General features: G+C 31.6%; 1 protein-coding gene across 1 annotated transcript; it reads left to right on the top strand.

Moving 5' to 3' along the window:
• Positions 1 to 1,681: 1,681 nt before the first annotated feature.
• On the top strand, positions 1,682 to 13,087 carry LOC143064117 (vesicular glutamate transporter 2.1-like). Its single transcript, XM_076236698.1, has 12 exons — positions 1,682 to 1,795; positions 2,155 to 2,312; positions 3,138 to 3,277; positions 4,887 to 5,004; positions 6,950 to 7,037; positions 8,188 to 8,274; positions 8,796 to 8,935; positions 9,281 to 9,430; positions 10,505 to 10,637; positions 10,916 to 11,026; positions 11,690 to 11,817; positions 12,674 to 13,087. The coding sequence occupies exons 2-12, from the start codon at positions 2,157 to 2,159 to the stop codon at positions 12,911 to 12,913; spliced, it is 1,491 nt and encodes a 496-aa protein (XP_076092813.1). The 5' UTR covers positions 1,682 to 1,795; positions 2,155 to 2,156; the 3' UTR covers positions 12,914 to 13,087.
• The last annotated feature ends 2,737 nt before the right edge of the window (positions 13,088 to 15,824 follow it).

Below are 15,824 nucleotides of genomic sequence, written 5' to 3' on the forward strand. Positions count from 1 at the left end.
AATAACAAAATTAGGCAGAGCAAGCCCTGTTGACCTCTACCGTAACTGTTTGGCCAGTAGAAATGCCAATGTAAAGCAAACCCTTTTGACCTTTACATTCCCATGTCATACTGTATATTTTGCTGTCATAAAGCAACGTTTATACGATTGTCTAAAACAAGAACTTGATGCTCAGTTACATATGTCTCCAAAATGTTCTAATTATAAATATATGTTAGATAATTTTTGTCTGCAATTTTATTTATGCAAACCAATTCCAAATGTTTACAAAAAATGTATAACAAAAATAAGATTAAGTAGCCACAACTTAGCTATAGAAAATGGAAGATTTTATGGTATAACAAGAAATAATAGAATATGTACTTTTTGTAAAAATGATATAGAGGATGAGTTTCATTTCATCCTCAAATGTCCACGTTTTCAAGGTTTTAGAACAATTTATATAAAGCCATTTTATTGGAAAAAACCGTCGATGTACAAATTTATCAAACTGATGAGTACTAATAATGTAAAAGAATTGTGTAATTTAGGTAAATTTACTTTTAGATCTTTTAAGCTTAGATCCGAAATGTTAAAATAATGTTTGTTTATCATTACAACACCTTCTGCTGTCACATAGTCTGTGTTTATGTATGTATTATATGTTTTATTGATGTTGATATAATTGTATACCTATAGTTTATATAGACTTTGGTAATAAAGATATATATATAGATAAGTGAGTTCTACAACAGCTCTTTTTGCTTGTTTTTTTCACGCATAAATCAATTATTTTCTACACTTCCTAGATATTTTTTGTGTCATTTCTATGCATACAAAATTATCGGTATATATCTTTTTTGCAACATTTTGCTACCATCTTTACAGATGATCCCTTTGAACCCGTACAGACTCGCCTAAGTCAAAAGTCAAAACTCATCAAACGAAGAAAAACAACTGTCATATTCCTGACTTGGTAAAGGTACTTCCGGAAGTAAACCTCTCTCTTGGGTGACAATCGCATAAAATCCCATTATACGACAATAATGTGAGAACAAAACAAACAGACAAAGTCATGATAGGTAAAAATGTCAAAAATAGGGATAAAGCAGTCAGCATTGTGTTAATATGACCATAAATACTATAAAACCATAAATATGTCAACAAAGAAAAACAAAATGACATAAAAACAAAGCACACACTCAAAAGTAAAAGACGCGAATACAATGACCTCATCACAACAAGACATTGGTGGGATTCATAGGTACACAGCCACATCAAAAGGATATTTAAAAAAAAATGGACTAAACAGTAAAGGTTAATAATTTACAAATTCAAATAAAAGAACACTTTATTACGTAATTAAGGATATGTACGAAGTCAGTACCCAAAATCTATTATACTTAAATAAACATCATGGATTATTTGTCGTTACGGAATTTAAAGCATAAGCAGATATCTGTATCATTTTATTCGTTGATATTTCGTTGTAAAGTTTTATATTCATATGGACAACCTGAAGTTCCTTTAAAAGCTTTCAACAATATACAATATAAAATCGTTTCCTTAGGCGAAAAGGAAAACTTGCTTTGCAACAGTGAAAATAACTGATAAATAATGATAGATAAACATGTAGACTACACGATAATTCTTTTAATTTCTAAAGACATATCCGAATGTAACCATCAACAATAACACATCGTTTTAATCAAAATATACAAGAGCAAATATCGGTGGCTGTTCTGACACTATTAGATTTTGATCATTTTGTTTTAGCGTAATTCAGCTCAATATTTAGCTAATATACTTTTCAAAGGTAAGCAGCTTTAATTTTCATAATTGTATTCGAAATAAATATAACTGTATTTTGTTATTATTAAACAGAATAATTCATGCTGTCAAAAGCTTAAATTTTATTTTTACTGATATTTAGGTTTTATGCTAATCAGAAAACATTATGTAGAGCCATTCCCGTTTACGATGTCCTTCTAATATATTTTAGTTTATCAAAAGTTGTCCAAATCTGTCCAATGTACTAGTAGCCATTATTGTGGTTTTCGAATTTTCACTAAATTAATGGAAAACCAAAATTATCTCAGACATTAGTTGTCATCTAAGTTTATCTTTTATGAATACATTTACCATATATTTGACTACATAAAGTTCTCATTACAGGCATGATGTGTTGTCCAAAACGTTTCCTTGTTGCATTTATGGGGTTCTTCGGTCTCCTGTTAGTTGTTGGATTCCGTTCAGTCTTTGCTATGGTCATGGTCAATGTAGTAAACGTGAAAAACAGGTCATTTAACACATCTGATAGTATCGTCAAAAATGTATGTATACTAGTTATCTTCATAGTTAGTAGACAAATGATGGAAACACTCAGGATTTAAAAATGACAATGATATGTGGAATGTTGTCAACTGTCCAGCTAAAAGTCAAAGAACAGGGATTTAAACAACTAAAACCATTTGAAACTTGATAAATGAAAGTTTATGCAACTGGTAAATTACATGTCTTTACAATGTTAACGCTTGGATCATTGTTATTGATCACTGAAGCAAATATTTAAAGCTTTACAGAGAACAGAATAACTACACATATTTCTTGCATTACTGAAAACAAATATTGTAATTTATTGTAACTTGATTAGATTAATTTATCTAAATATTCTTCGCAAAGATTCAGATAATTTTACCCTTAATTTCAATGAAAAGAGATGATATGTCATTGAATTGAAGTTTCAAATGAAATAAATATTCTGGAATGACAATTTCAAATGAAAGAATTATTATAAGATTTGTTCTTGGCAGAATGAAGGACCTAAAATATGTGTTCCAACACGAACACATTATTTCATTGTTCTGTAAGTGGAAAAAATACACGTTGATAGTTGGGTATAGGCCATAGACGGGTGTCAATGCAATATATGTCTAGCTTTATAGATAACAACACGTATACAGCAATGTTCTTATTTGATATTCCTCATATTCAAGTCCTTTGTCATACAAGATCCATCGTTTATCCCTGTGATTTAAAAAGATTTATATATTTCGTATAACAATTTCTTGTTTTACATGCTCTAACATTTTTGTTGATTTAACCATTTCGTAATTTTCTTTATGTCAGCTTTGTACCTAGTTTCTTTCTTGTTTCAGTGTATTGCAGAAACCACTTGCGGATTGTCACTGAACTGGACAGTACAAAGTACATTATATTTCAATACGGCTTTCTTTTTTGGTGAATTGTTTACACAGATTCCTGGGGGATTATTAGCTACCAGGTTTTCACCTGTGAAGTAAGTACTGAAAAATACCTTGGACATGAGAACATATTTAATTTAAAACTAAATCATAAAGTATCATGTATTTATTCGGGTTTAATCTTCTCACGGTTGACATAAATCCTTGCCGAAAACAATTTACCGAAACTAACTTATCAAATTAGTATAATCGTTGAATAATATCAAGCGATTTCACAATGTAATATAATTTATTTATTTTGAAAGATAACAAACATCCTTAATTCTGTTATTTGATCCCCCTCGAGAAAACAAGACATATAAACAAGACAAATACAAAGCCGTATTTGGCAAATAATAATTAGAATTTTCGTTTCACTTGGTTGATTCTAGTGCCTTGAGATGAGTGATTGTTTTACAAAAAAAAAGTAGTCTAGCATTCAAAATTATCATATAAAAAAGCAGATGTAGTATGATTGCCATGCAATGAGACAACTCTCCACAAGAGATCAAATGAAACAGAAATTACCACCTATAGGTCACAGTACGGTCTTGAACAATGAACAAAGCCCAGACCACATAGTTAGCTATAAAAGGTCCCGAAAAGACAAATGTAAAACATCGGTCGTTTTACTGTCGCCAATAGCCGCTTACCTGTCTCCGCTACGCGTCGATAGGAAAACATAATTTGCAACAGTAAAACTACCGATGGACGTCCACAAAGCTTCAAATACAACACAGGTATCTCTTAATGGTAAGGATGCAGCTTGGAACTTATAAAAGTATGATTTATATCCTCCGACGACATTACATAAATAACACATTGCTGAGAGTGTGATAGAGCTAATTTTAACCCTTAGAAACCATTTTAACTGAGGCTAAAAATGTGTCTTTTTGAGGGGCAACAATCTGCTCCAGCACACTCTAAGATATGTATTATTCAATTTATTATACTCAGTACTCTGTAATATCTGTATGTTAAATTTCCAATAAAAATTAATAAACTATGACGTCACGACATAACAACCATTCGTATATTATAAAGCGCACACTTGAGCAAACATCTTCGTGAATGGTAAAAGAGTATTTACTAGGAATGTCAGCTCTGTGAGAACCTGTTGGATTTACCGATACATACTCGAGTACTGGCTCGGTAAAACATTTACAAAATTAAAACTCAAAATTAATCCCATTTTATGTATTGTGAGTCGTTGTGTTATGAACGTAAAATCCTCAACATTGTGCACTAGACAATCGTCCATAGATATTTATACCATAATTAATGGCTCAAGATGCTAATTATGTAAACGGACAATAATAATTTTAAGTAATTGATTAATATCTACAATAAAAAATGATAACTCAAACAACAGGATTTGGGAACCGTAGAAAAACACAGTTAATGACTACCAAAGGGTGATGATTAGAAATTACTGATTCTAGTTACAACGGATATGTTCTTATTATTAAAACATATTATCTTGTCAACTTTTTCGGGGACGAGGCGATTTCTCAACTTTGTTTTGACATCCCTAGTATTTAATATTATTTTGACATGAAGTATAATAATAATAATAACGTAGTAGCTCTATCGCAGGTACAACATTGATAGCGCTGAACATATCCAAACAAAGAAACGTATTCTATAACATTGTTATATTTACAGAGTTTGTGGTTTATCAATTTTTTGCTCCAGTATATTATTGATTATACTTCCAACTTGCATACAGAACAGTCAGTATGCCTTAGTAATGGTTATCAGACTTTTACAGGGACTGGTTGAGGTATGTATCGATAAAATGCATCTACATATAACTAAATGTCTTTAAGGTACATGTATGTAGAGGAAACTGTATACGCCGGCAGTAACTCTAGATTGAATGAACATTCCATTTCCACCTAATCAGCATTTGTTCAAACGATTTCAATGACTTTTAAACAGCGGTATACTACTGCTGCCTTTATTTATAATTGGAAATTATTTGCTTAAACTCAAAAAGGAAGAAAAGGTAACACGTTTTGTTGTTTCTAAATCATGTTATTCTAATAACGTCGATATTGCAATGCATTTAAACAAATTGGGCGTAGGTACTATTGGTAGGTCTATTCAAACCATTATATACACATGAAATATAATAAAATATTTGTATAATATAATTGAAACATAGTTTATGATAACATTGGCATTGAAACGAACAAAAAATGTTTGAAAAAAAATGATTTATATAACCACAGTTTTAATAACAAAATGAAGTGTTTTTTGTACAAAAAAAATGCATTTTACAACTTTTACTGTAGTCGAACTTTACAATGTCAGACATTTCAAAATTAATCTTCAGATGACTGTTCACATCATAGTTGATCGTTATACGCCAAAGAATTAGTACTTTGTGTGCAGCCTCCATTCAAACGGATAACCGCATCTAAACGTCTTCTGATTCCTGCACAAAAAACGACTAATTTGTTGCTAAGGTAGCAGCAACCATTTCTGATGAAGGGCATTGTTTATTTCATGATGTGTTTGAACTGGGGTGTCCTTTCGCGCACGTTACGCCCAATAGTGTCCCATATATGCTCGATATGGTTCAAATCCGGGCTACGATCCGTCCAAGGAAGATGAACCGAATTCCATTGGAACAATGAATCTTCCTCCACGATGCTATTTTTCAACTTTAGCGAGCTCTGCACTACATTGGATACGGAAAACTGTGTGTCTGTTCGTAAGCAAAGGTCTCCGAAATGGTCTTATCGCACGATAGTCAGTAGCGATGAGCCGATCTCGAACAGTTCTTGTTAACAGGCTCATGTATGCCCACCACTCTCTTTTTAGGATTGTATTGTATGCAATGGGTTTCCTTCTGACCAACTTTCATTATGCTTGATTTTCCCTAGCAAATGGTATAGGGGGTCTTCTTTATCTCGGAAAGTCTTTAACATCGTTTAGTGCCTTATTTTTATTCTCAAAACGACTTATAGTGGAATGGTGATGACCAAAAATACGTGCAGTTGTTTCAGCGACATCCCTGCTTCTCTCATGCTGATAATCTGCCATCTTGCTGCAGTTTAGAGTTGTCGAGGACCCATTACAAGGTGTCAATCACATAACTTTAAAAACTTGGTTATTTAAAGTGTTGAAAACAATAGGGATGAAAACATCTGTTTTATTGTTTATGGGTACAGTAGCTGCATGGGCAGATAAAAACTTATCGAGTCGATATTTATTGATTAAACTCAGGTGATACTTAAATAATGTTTAATTAGTTCTATTTTACCAAATTATATCACAAAAAAATAAAAAGTGTTTTTTTAATTTCAATTTCAATTTGGTGTTGCAATACTTTTTTCCATGTGTATAGTTGTTATGGTCCCAATATTTGTATACCTTATGTTATGAGTGAACGCATAAAGGACCAAAAGAAGCTAAGGTTGTCAAACACCAGTATACAAACCACAAATAGAAAACTCAAAACGGATCAACTAGAAACCCACCAATAAAAACGTGAAATATCAAATGTGTTTTTTTAGATAAGCAGATATATAGTGCTCCGCACAACGCATACGTCGTATTGCATATGTAAGTACAAATGAGATGATGAGTCTAGTTTAGGGATGTCACTTTCGATGTACAGATAATATTTTTTTATTGACTGTTTAGTTATTTGTTGTTTAACAAGAGAATATGATGGCGCATTTATCATCTTTATAACAACATTATTGTTCAATATCCAGGGACCAGCTTATTCTTCTATAAATGGTGTGATTTCTGCATGGTCACTGAAATCTGAAAAATCAAGAATGGTAACGCTTACATATGCAGGTAAGAGTGTATTCCAATGTATTTAATCCGATTGACGTACACAAACATGTTTATTTATGGAAATATGTGTATAAACCATGAGAACAGAAAATCAATGAACGTTTTTAATCTTTATCAACGCCAAAGTGTATCCAGTTTATTAATAAAGCGGTTTCTTAAAAAGCCTTGTCATTTTCCAGTATATTGTAAATTCTCTCTTTCTGGCCTATATAATTAGTTATCAAAGGTACCAGGCTTATAATTTAATACATCAAACGCGCGTTTCGTCGTCTACATGAGATTCACCAGTGACGCCGAGATATTATTGTATAAAAATTATAATTTACAATTTAAATGAGGCAGAGCTCATACATATCAGCAACTAAATTACACAAAACACCAAAAGACGTTGAGATGTTACACACAGTATAATATACTTTTTCTAAAAACAAAGACATTGTCATTTTTATTAAGCATTTTGACCACGAATAGGACTTTTGAATTATACTCATATCATGACCACCAGATATTGAACTAGTTTTGAATGATTTAAAAAATCTTCGCATTGCTAAGGCAGCAACCATTTGATTTTCTGGGGGGGGGGGGGGGGGGGCTATGGTTTTTTTTGGAAAAAAAAGTTTGTTTCCAGGTTTTGGTGAAAAAAATAATTTGTTTTGGACCCTGAGTAAAAAAAATTGTTTGTTTCACCCTCAGCTGCCACTATATGTAATGCTAAAATTGAAAGAAAAAAATTGTCTTCGGTTTGTCGCTAAAAAAATAGATTGTTCTTCGCCAAAGGCGAAAAAAAAAGTTTGCACCGAAAAAAAAACCATAGCCCCCCCCAGAAAATCAAATGGTTGCTGCCTAAGGGTTTGTTTTAATATCGTTTCATTTAAAACAGACAGAGTATAATGTCGTTTTGGTCTTGATAAAAAAAAAAACACAATAATTTAAGGTGTACGAGATAATAACAGTTGGATTTACGGCAAACACATTATAAGAAAAAAAAAAAGAGCCAAAAAAAAAAAAAAAAAAAAAAAAAAAAAAAACAACATTGCTATTGTGCTATGTGACATGCAAGGCATCCATATTATTCAATGCATTTCTAAATGAAAGACGTCATAGGAATAGGAATACGAGACATGATATTTATAGTTCTCATCTATTTCAGGGTCATCATTAAGTTCAGCAGTAGCTTTTATTGTATCTGGTGCATTGTCATGTCGTGTTTGTTGGAACGCACCACTTTATTTTTATGGTAAGAATTACGTAGCGTCCATCTGATAGTTTACATTTTTCCACCAAGAAGTGCTTCGTATCGGTTATTAAAATACTCCCTTTTAAAACTGAAGTTATCGTTTTATTTCTGTTTTAATTCCTGACACAACAGTTTAATGAAGCAACTACTGACTTTACCAAAGTTTTTTATTAAATAAAACAAGAAAAATTATGTACCAGTCATTATATAGTTACATAATTGCAACTGGCGCACTGATTGGTAATTTTCCGCATCAAATTCGCATTTAATTGAATGTAGAAGTGTCTTACCTTATTAAATGGATTGGCTGGTTAAAGAATTTATTATAATATTTTGATTCTTAATAAATGAATTTGTGTTTTGTTCGGTTTTCTTGTTTTGCCAGGATTTTGTTTATCTCTCAACGACTTATGAATTCGATTCTCGACTTCGTATCGTCCGCTTATTTTAAAGTTAATATGGTCATTTGTTTTTTAAAAACGTACGAGTCAACATTATCACATCCGAACATATTCTTACAGGCTGCTTAGGAATAATATGGTCCACTTTATTTATGTGCACAGTCAAAGACTCTCCATCCAACAATACACATTTGTCAACATCGGAACGATTACTGTTTGATTCAGAACGAGCTAAAACAAAGAAACCTTCGTCTCAAACGGTTGGTATACATAATTAAGGTTGTCAAATTCTAAATATTTACTTTTTATTTCCTTTGTTCTCGTTTGTATGAGAGTCAGAGAAAACAAGTTTAAACTACCGACATATTTTAACTCCGAGATATTGTAAATCAATTGAAAAACACTAGAATGAGAAATCATATCATAATCAAATCGTTTTCAATGAGACAACAAAACGAAACAAAAATCCAAAAAAGACGTATGAAAATAGAATTCAGGTCGTTACAAGTAATGCAGCAGAATTCAGACTGTAAGTAGAGGGACGAATATCAATAAGAGACGTCTATCTAATGTTTTCCTATTTCTTATTTTTTATATTTTTATAGGTCAAAGGTATTCCATGGAAAAACATTTTAACTTCGGTTCCTGTGTCCGCCATATTTGTTGCCTGTTTTACAAGAAATTGGATGATATCTCTTGTCAGGACTGTTGTTCCTCAATATATGGAAGATTTGTTTGATCTCAGCATTTTTGAAGTAAGATTTAATACTTTTATCTTTGACTACATAACCACAGGAAAAGCGTGTTAAATAAAATGACTAACTCTAAAGAAATAAACAGCTTAGTGTTGACAAATAAAATAAGAAGCTAAATACCATAGCTCTATTTCGTTATCATAAATGGCTATTATGTAACACATATTGCTATTGTTCAGTCACGTTACAGTTCAAAACTATTTTTTGTTGCCTGCCTATTTTTGTTTCACGTTTATCATCGACATAAAAAAGGACAAATTAGAATAACATCTGAGGGACAAAGCAAAGAACGTCGAGAAGATAAAAAATGTGGATATGTTATATTCGTGGATTGAGGAAAATTTGCATTTTCATTGATATTTGATTTTTGTGGTTTTGACTATCACAAAGCCTATAGAGAATTTGTAATTCGTTGAAGATTTGAATTCATGGTTCACATTGTACACACGAAACCCACGTATTGGGTATCCAATGAATAATAATGAATTATAAGTAGCAGTCCACAATAAACGACAAATAAAACTAACAATCGACCTGCAGTGTTCGGGTAGAATAAAAATATCCTGCTATACATGCGGCACCCTACGAATGTTAATGACGTGGGCAAACTTGTTGATTGCTTTTCCGAAAATGTCAAAATGAAGGGAAACAAAGACAGGACTGTGGTTACGAACATTGGAATATAGTCATGGTCATCTGTGGCAATGGATTTACATAACAGTTCGCCAAATCACGATAGCATCAGTTAAACTTTCGAAAAGATGATTTAAACTTTACCATAATATATTATTGATTCAATAGCTTTACATTTAAGCAGCAACCATCTCTCTTCAATCGGCAAACGACAGAGTGTTTCTAAATATTTTGCCAATGAAAATAATATAACCAACTCTCAAATTTCCACATTTGCTCGGTAAATATATATATAAATTCGTGTATTCATAAAGGGCAAGAGCTTTAAGTAAATGGTAAATTTTATGAAGAGAAAGAATTCCACGTATGTTTTACCGTATGACGGACGTACATTTCCATCGAATGCTAAATAACTAAAATACATTTCTTATTTTCATTTAGATAGGATTGCTGTCATCGCTATCAGCTATATGTATGGCATTAGTTACTGTTACTGGAGGAGTTCTGATAGATAAACTTATAAAATCTGGCTTTGTTAGTACTACTGTAGGGCGCAAAATAGCGCAGTGTTCTGGTAAGTATCAGTTTAAATTTGACTTTAAACACTATGATCAAATTATTTTAAGTAAAAAACAAAATACTAGACTTCCTAAAATCTGCAAGTTTTGCTCCCTAAATCTTCCCTGAACCACATCTTAGATGCCATTGTTGAGCACCAGTCTTGATCTTTTACTATTATATTTATATGCTCTCTCTAACCTATTGTTTATTTTCCTGTTTTAGGCATTACACCTCTTCAGGTTTTAATTTAAAAAAAAATGTATGACTTTTTAAAAATGTATAATTTTGTAGGTTATGGTATTGAGGGAGTATGCATATTCTGCCTAGGTTATATACAGGATATTGATGCGGCCATGGTTATGCTATGTGTTGGGGTTGGTGCAAGTGGATTAGCAGTTTCAGGTAAATAATAATATCTAAAAAAAAATCTACTAAATATCAATGACCACGTTATGTCGCTATCGTTTATGTAATCCGCACACTTTTTATATGCCACTAATTATCCCATCCGTTCATTTTACATTTAATAAAGAGATCAATGTTTAAATTTTATTATTGCGATTTCTTTAAAAAAAAATCTCACTATTTTTTGCGGTTTTACGACATACTCAATTTCGATTTTTGCGATACACATCTCTTAAGATATTTTCTTTTCTTAGTTAATTAATTAGAAACACAACATGTCTTAAAACATTGCAGTGTATGATTAACACAATTCTGTTGACAAAATTATTTTGAATACATTGTAAGATGTATAATACATTACAAAAGATGGTATTCTACATCTATTTCATATTTTAGTAAAAGTGGTTTAAATTCCATTATAAAGACCACACGCTCTGGCAACGTGTAGAAATTGGTTAAAAAAATCCAGTGTGAGAATATATAAGTATTTTTTATATGATATATACGAGAATTATCGCTATTCGCATAACAGTATTACCAATTTATTAAATAGATTTGTACTAGTTCCAAGAATGTTTTTAGCATTTTCATTTTCATTCTGAATTTTATATCTAAATAAATTTAAGTGCATGTTTGTTAATAAAAACTTATTATTTGCAGGGTTCAAATCAAATTCCCTAGACCTATCATCTACCTACGTCAGCATTGTGACTGGAATAACCAGAATGGGCATAACTGGAGCTACAATAAGTACATTACTAGTATCCCTCCTACGTAGTAGATTAGAGGTATATTCTGACTTTATTTAATCTGTATTAATATGAAGCAGAATTAACCACGAACCTTTTTAAAGATAAACAGAAAACAAATCATGTCATTTTTTTTAATTTACTTTCAGATATATAAATGATGTCCTGTACCTCAATAACTAATATTCGAATTTGTGCATATGTCGCATATATTGAATTTGAAATACAATATACTTCGGCGTCTAGAAGGTCTGCTTCATATCTTGATCTTTTCCTTGATATTGACACATTGGAATGTGTTCAAACTCGAATCCTGGACGAAGGCGATGGCTCAAACTTTCCAACTGTCAACGTTCTATGTATCAGCAAAAACATATCTTCTTCCTATCATATAGTGTTACATATATCAATTAGTTTTTTTTCAGCTCTTGCAAATCCAGACTACTTTAGAATTACAGTCAATCACAAATTAATTGGTTGCCTGATACCCTGTTTCTGTGGTTGAACTCAGTTTCCCGTTTGTGTCTAATACAACCATGTTTAATCCGTCATTTTCTACATAAGAAAATGATTGTACTAAGTCAGGAATATGACAGTTGTTATTCATTCGTTTGGTGTGTTCGCGCTTTCGAGTTAGCCATTTTATAAGTGACTTTCCGTATTGAATTTTCCTCAGAGTTGGTCATTTTTGTTATATTGCTTTTTATTCATGATTATGAAATTTCGATTGAGTGGAGGTTGATGCATATAAAGCTGGAAACGCAAACGGTCTTGCTGTATTTGGAGTCAATTTCTGCAGTTTTCGTTTTTATTTTAATTTATTTATTAAACATCGGCCGACCTCTTACACTTTTACTTGGTTAGTATCAATCTCTTCTTTGTATTTGTTTTACAGGTTTCGTTTATCACTACATGGAGAGAGGTGTTTATGGTAGCTGGCTGTCTACATATTGCTGGTGTGATATATTACGGTATTTTTGCATCAGGTGAAAAACAGCCGTGGGCCGACGGTGTTCAAGAAAGTAATATTTTAGATGTGATAAATCAACCGTCAGACACAGACTATAAAAAGTTCAAAAACGACAATGAGAATGACAATTTTGTTGAAAAACTAGCAAGTTATGATTCTACTTAGAGACGGTTTTATGTCGTTGTGAATTAGAAAATAAAACGTTACAATAGGAGTATTTCGAGTAAATTAGTAGGATCAAACCATGATGGATATAGTGCAGTAAAATCAAAATCTACAGTTAACAACTCATGTGATACGTTTTCATAAAAGTACCAATAAAACATAAAATTGTCTTGACGCCATCTAGCGTTGTAATTTGACGACAAATTGTCCGAAGATTCGTGTATTTTTCTTTAATGTGTAATAAGATGTGACGTTATACATGTTATATTGTACTTTTCCTATTAATTTTTTTCGTTGTTTCGATATCTTTTTCGGCATATGGATACTTAAAATAATAAGATTCAAAACCTATATCGCAGAGTCAGCCATAACAGGCCCCGAAGTCATAAATGTAAAACAATACAAATGAGAATACTAACGGCCTGTAAAGAAAAAATGATAAACAATCACAGCAACAAACGACATTCACTAATTTCCAGGCTTCTAACTTGGGACACGTTAATGGGACCCCATAACTTGGGATAGCAGTGAGTCATGTTCTTCTTTCATATCCTACGCCTCTCTTTTATTATTAATAATATATATATTTATATATATATACAACTCGTCTAAACATCAACCCAACAAAGTTAGATCTGTAACTTTGCTTTCGCAAATTTTTGGTTCTTCCCTCGCCGGGATTCGAACCCATGCTACTGGGATATCGTGACACCAAATCGACTGCAAATATATAAACAAGTCTAAATTGAAAACAACGTTCGAACCTATATATATATATGTTGCGTTGGATAAAAATCGCAAATTTTATACGTGTGCATGTGAAACAAATTTCGTTGTAAAGGGGTCTAAATACAGCACAAACAACATTTTCCAAAAGATCAAAAAATTACAAAACGCATTTGACTAACAGGTGGAACAACTGATGTTCTGAAACCCTGCTGACTGCCATTGGCAATGCTGAGTATTTTTGAAAAAGTCACCAACCACCAAACACGAAGACACATTGTACATCTTCAACCAGAATAAAAGTTCATAAGCAAGAAGCAACAAAAAGACAATAGATGAAGATAAGATTTATATAGAACAAAATGCACCTTTTTAAAGATTTTTTTGAAACAACAAACTTTAAATCAATGCAAGCAAAAACATATGCTATGTGATTGGTCCATATTTTCACCTACTATCCGAATTTCGTATAAATGAGTCACTCAAACGTAATGAAATGCAAACATTACCTCACCATTATATCGTATAAACATACAATTTGCTCAATAGCTACAGACACAACGAAATTGTAGTCTTGATAATTTTGCATGAACCCCCTAAGGGGTTCATGCTTATATATTGGCGAGTTTTGGATGTGTCTATGGGCCACTCGATATCTCTCGGCCGGAAGTCAGAATAAAATTCTCGGAACGTCTCGAAAGTTTTTGGTCATTGATACAGGTCTTTTAAACAGGTTGTTATCTACATCTTTGATATTGTCCCCTGATGGCCCTTGACGACGCAATTATATTTGTTTTAAAACGACCACTGTACACTGTGTGTATCTGGGTCATTTATAACGTGGTAATGTATGTTGTCTCGATAACATGTGAACTAATTATGTTTGAAGAATAAACCACGGGATACTGAGTGTATTTCATCATAGACTTATGGGAGAGAAGATTCTGGTTAACATATTAATATTAGATCGGAAAAAAGAAAGATAATATTCTTATCAAAAGTATTCAATCGGAATCAAAGAAATATATACAAAATATATACTGTATTTATGTTTCTGAAGAAACTAACAATGATTGAAATCAGAATATTTTCAGAGTTGCAATTAAGAAATAAGTATTTTATATTACAAGATACTCTGCTTTGGTATTTTTAAATATTCATTTGTAAAGAAAACATAAAAATTAAATCTAAATAAATTCTTGCATCCTACAAAAAAAAAATGTTTATAAACAATAATCATTACATTTCTACGTTAATTATTTCATACCATTTTAGTATTTAGGTTTTATGAGTAATTATTATTTATTTTTTGTACTGTAATATATCCATAAAACGGAAAATACGATAAATTTAGTAAATATTTAAATTTTAAAGGGTCGTGAATAAAAATACTCGTGTGTTTTCAATTCATAAAGCATTATTTTAAATTCTTGCAACTCACAACAACCGTAAAAATAATTTACAATAATCACAACAAAAATTTTATTACAACCATAATGTTGATTATTTCATACCGTTTTAGTATGGATTTAGAAGTCTTTGTTTATATTTTGTATAGTAATATATTCACCTAGTGGAATGTTAGAATTTAAAAGTAGATTCATTCGATAAATAAACTGTCCATCCGTAAATACTTGACGTTCGTGTTTATTGATATTATATACAATGTATATTCAAAAGAATTTGAAAATAAAATAATAACAGGAACGTTAGTTTTTTATAAAATTTTAATTCAATTTTTGTTTGTTTGTTTTAATAGTTTAACCGTATAGCATCTACATATTTGTACTATATGGTACGGTTTTGAAAATTGTATTCAATGTGTTGACCAACTATCCTACACCTCTTGATGCATTCACATTATAGATCACATTTCAAAAGCACACTTCTCGGTTTGCGTTCTCAAAAATTTCGGATAAAATGTCAATGAATCCGGAGTCAAAACATTAAATGTAGGCTGTTTGACATTCGAATTCAACTATTAGATTAAGATATGTGATGATGCAAATGCGTATTCTTTTCCTTAGTATCAGTGAGATGCTTTCTATTTACTATTTCGTGCGCTAAGATACTACTTGCATGCAATACTATTAAATTCACTCGTGAAAGCTTATTTTCGTTTTTGTTATCTAAATTCAGGACTACAAAGAAAGAGCTTCACATATGACTTTCAAGCACGGACATC

The sequence above is a fragment of the Mytilus galloprovincialis genome, chromosome 2 (assembly GCF_965363235.1).
Source record: "Mytilus galloprovincialis chromosome 2, xbMytGall1.hap1.1, whole genome shotgun sequence".
Taxonomy (NCBI): domain Eukaryota; kingdom Metazoa; phylum Mollusca; class Bivalvia; order Mytilida; family Mytilidae; genus Mytilus; species Mytilus galloprovincialis.

What these genes read in the sequence shown, in the direction of transcription:
- LOC143064117 (XM_076236698.1), top strand. Translation starts at nt 2,157, where the DNA reads ATGATGTGTTGTCCAAAACGTTTCCTTGTTGCATTTATGGGGTTCTTC. An exon ending in CTGATAGTATCGTCAAAAAT is followed by an intron (nt 2,313 to 3,137) that starts GTATGTATACTA and finishes TTCTTGTTTCAG; the next exon opens with TGTATTGCAGAAACCACTTG. An exon ending in CGCACCACTTTATTTTTATG is followed by an intron (nt 8,275 to 8,795) that starts GTAAGAATTACG and finishes ATATTCTTACAG; the next exon opens with GCTGCTTAGGAATAATATGG.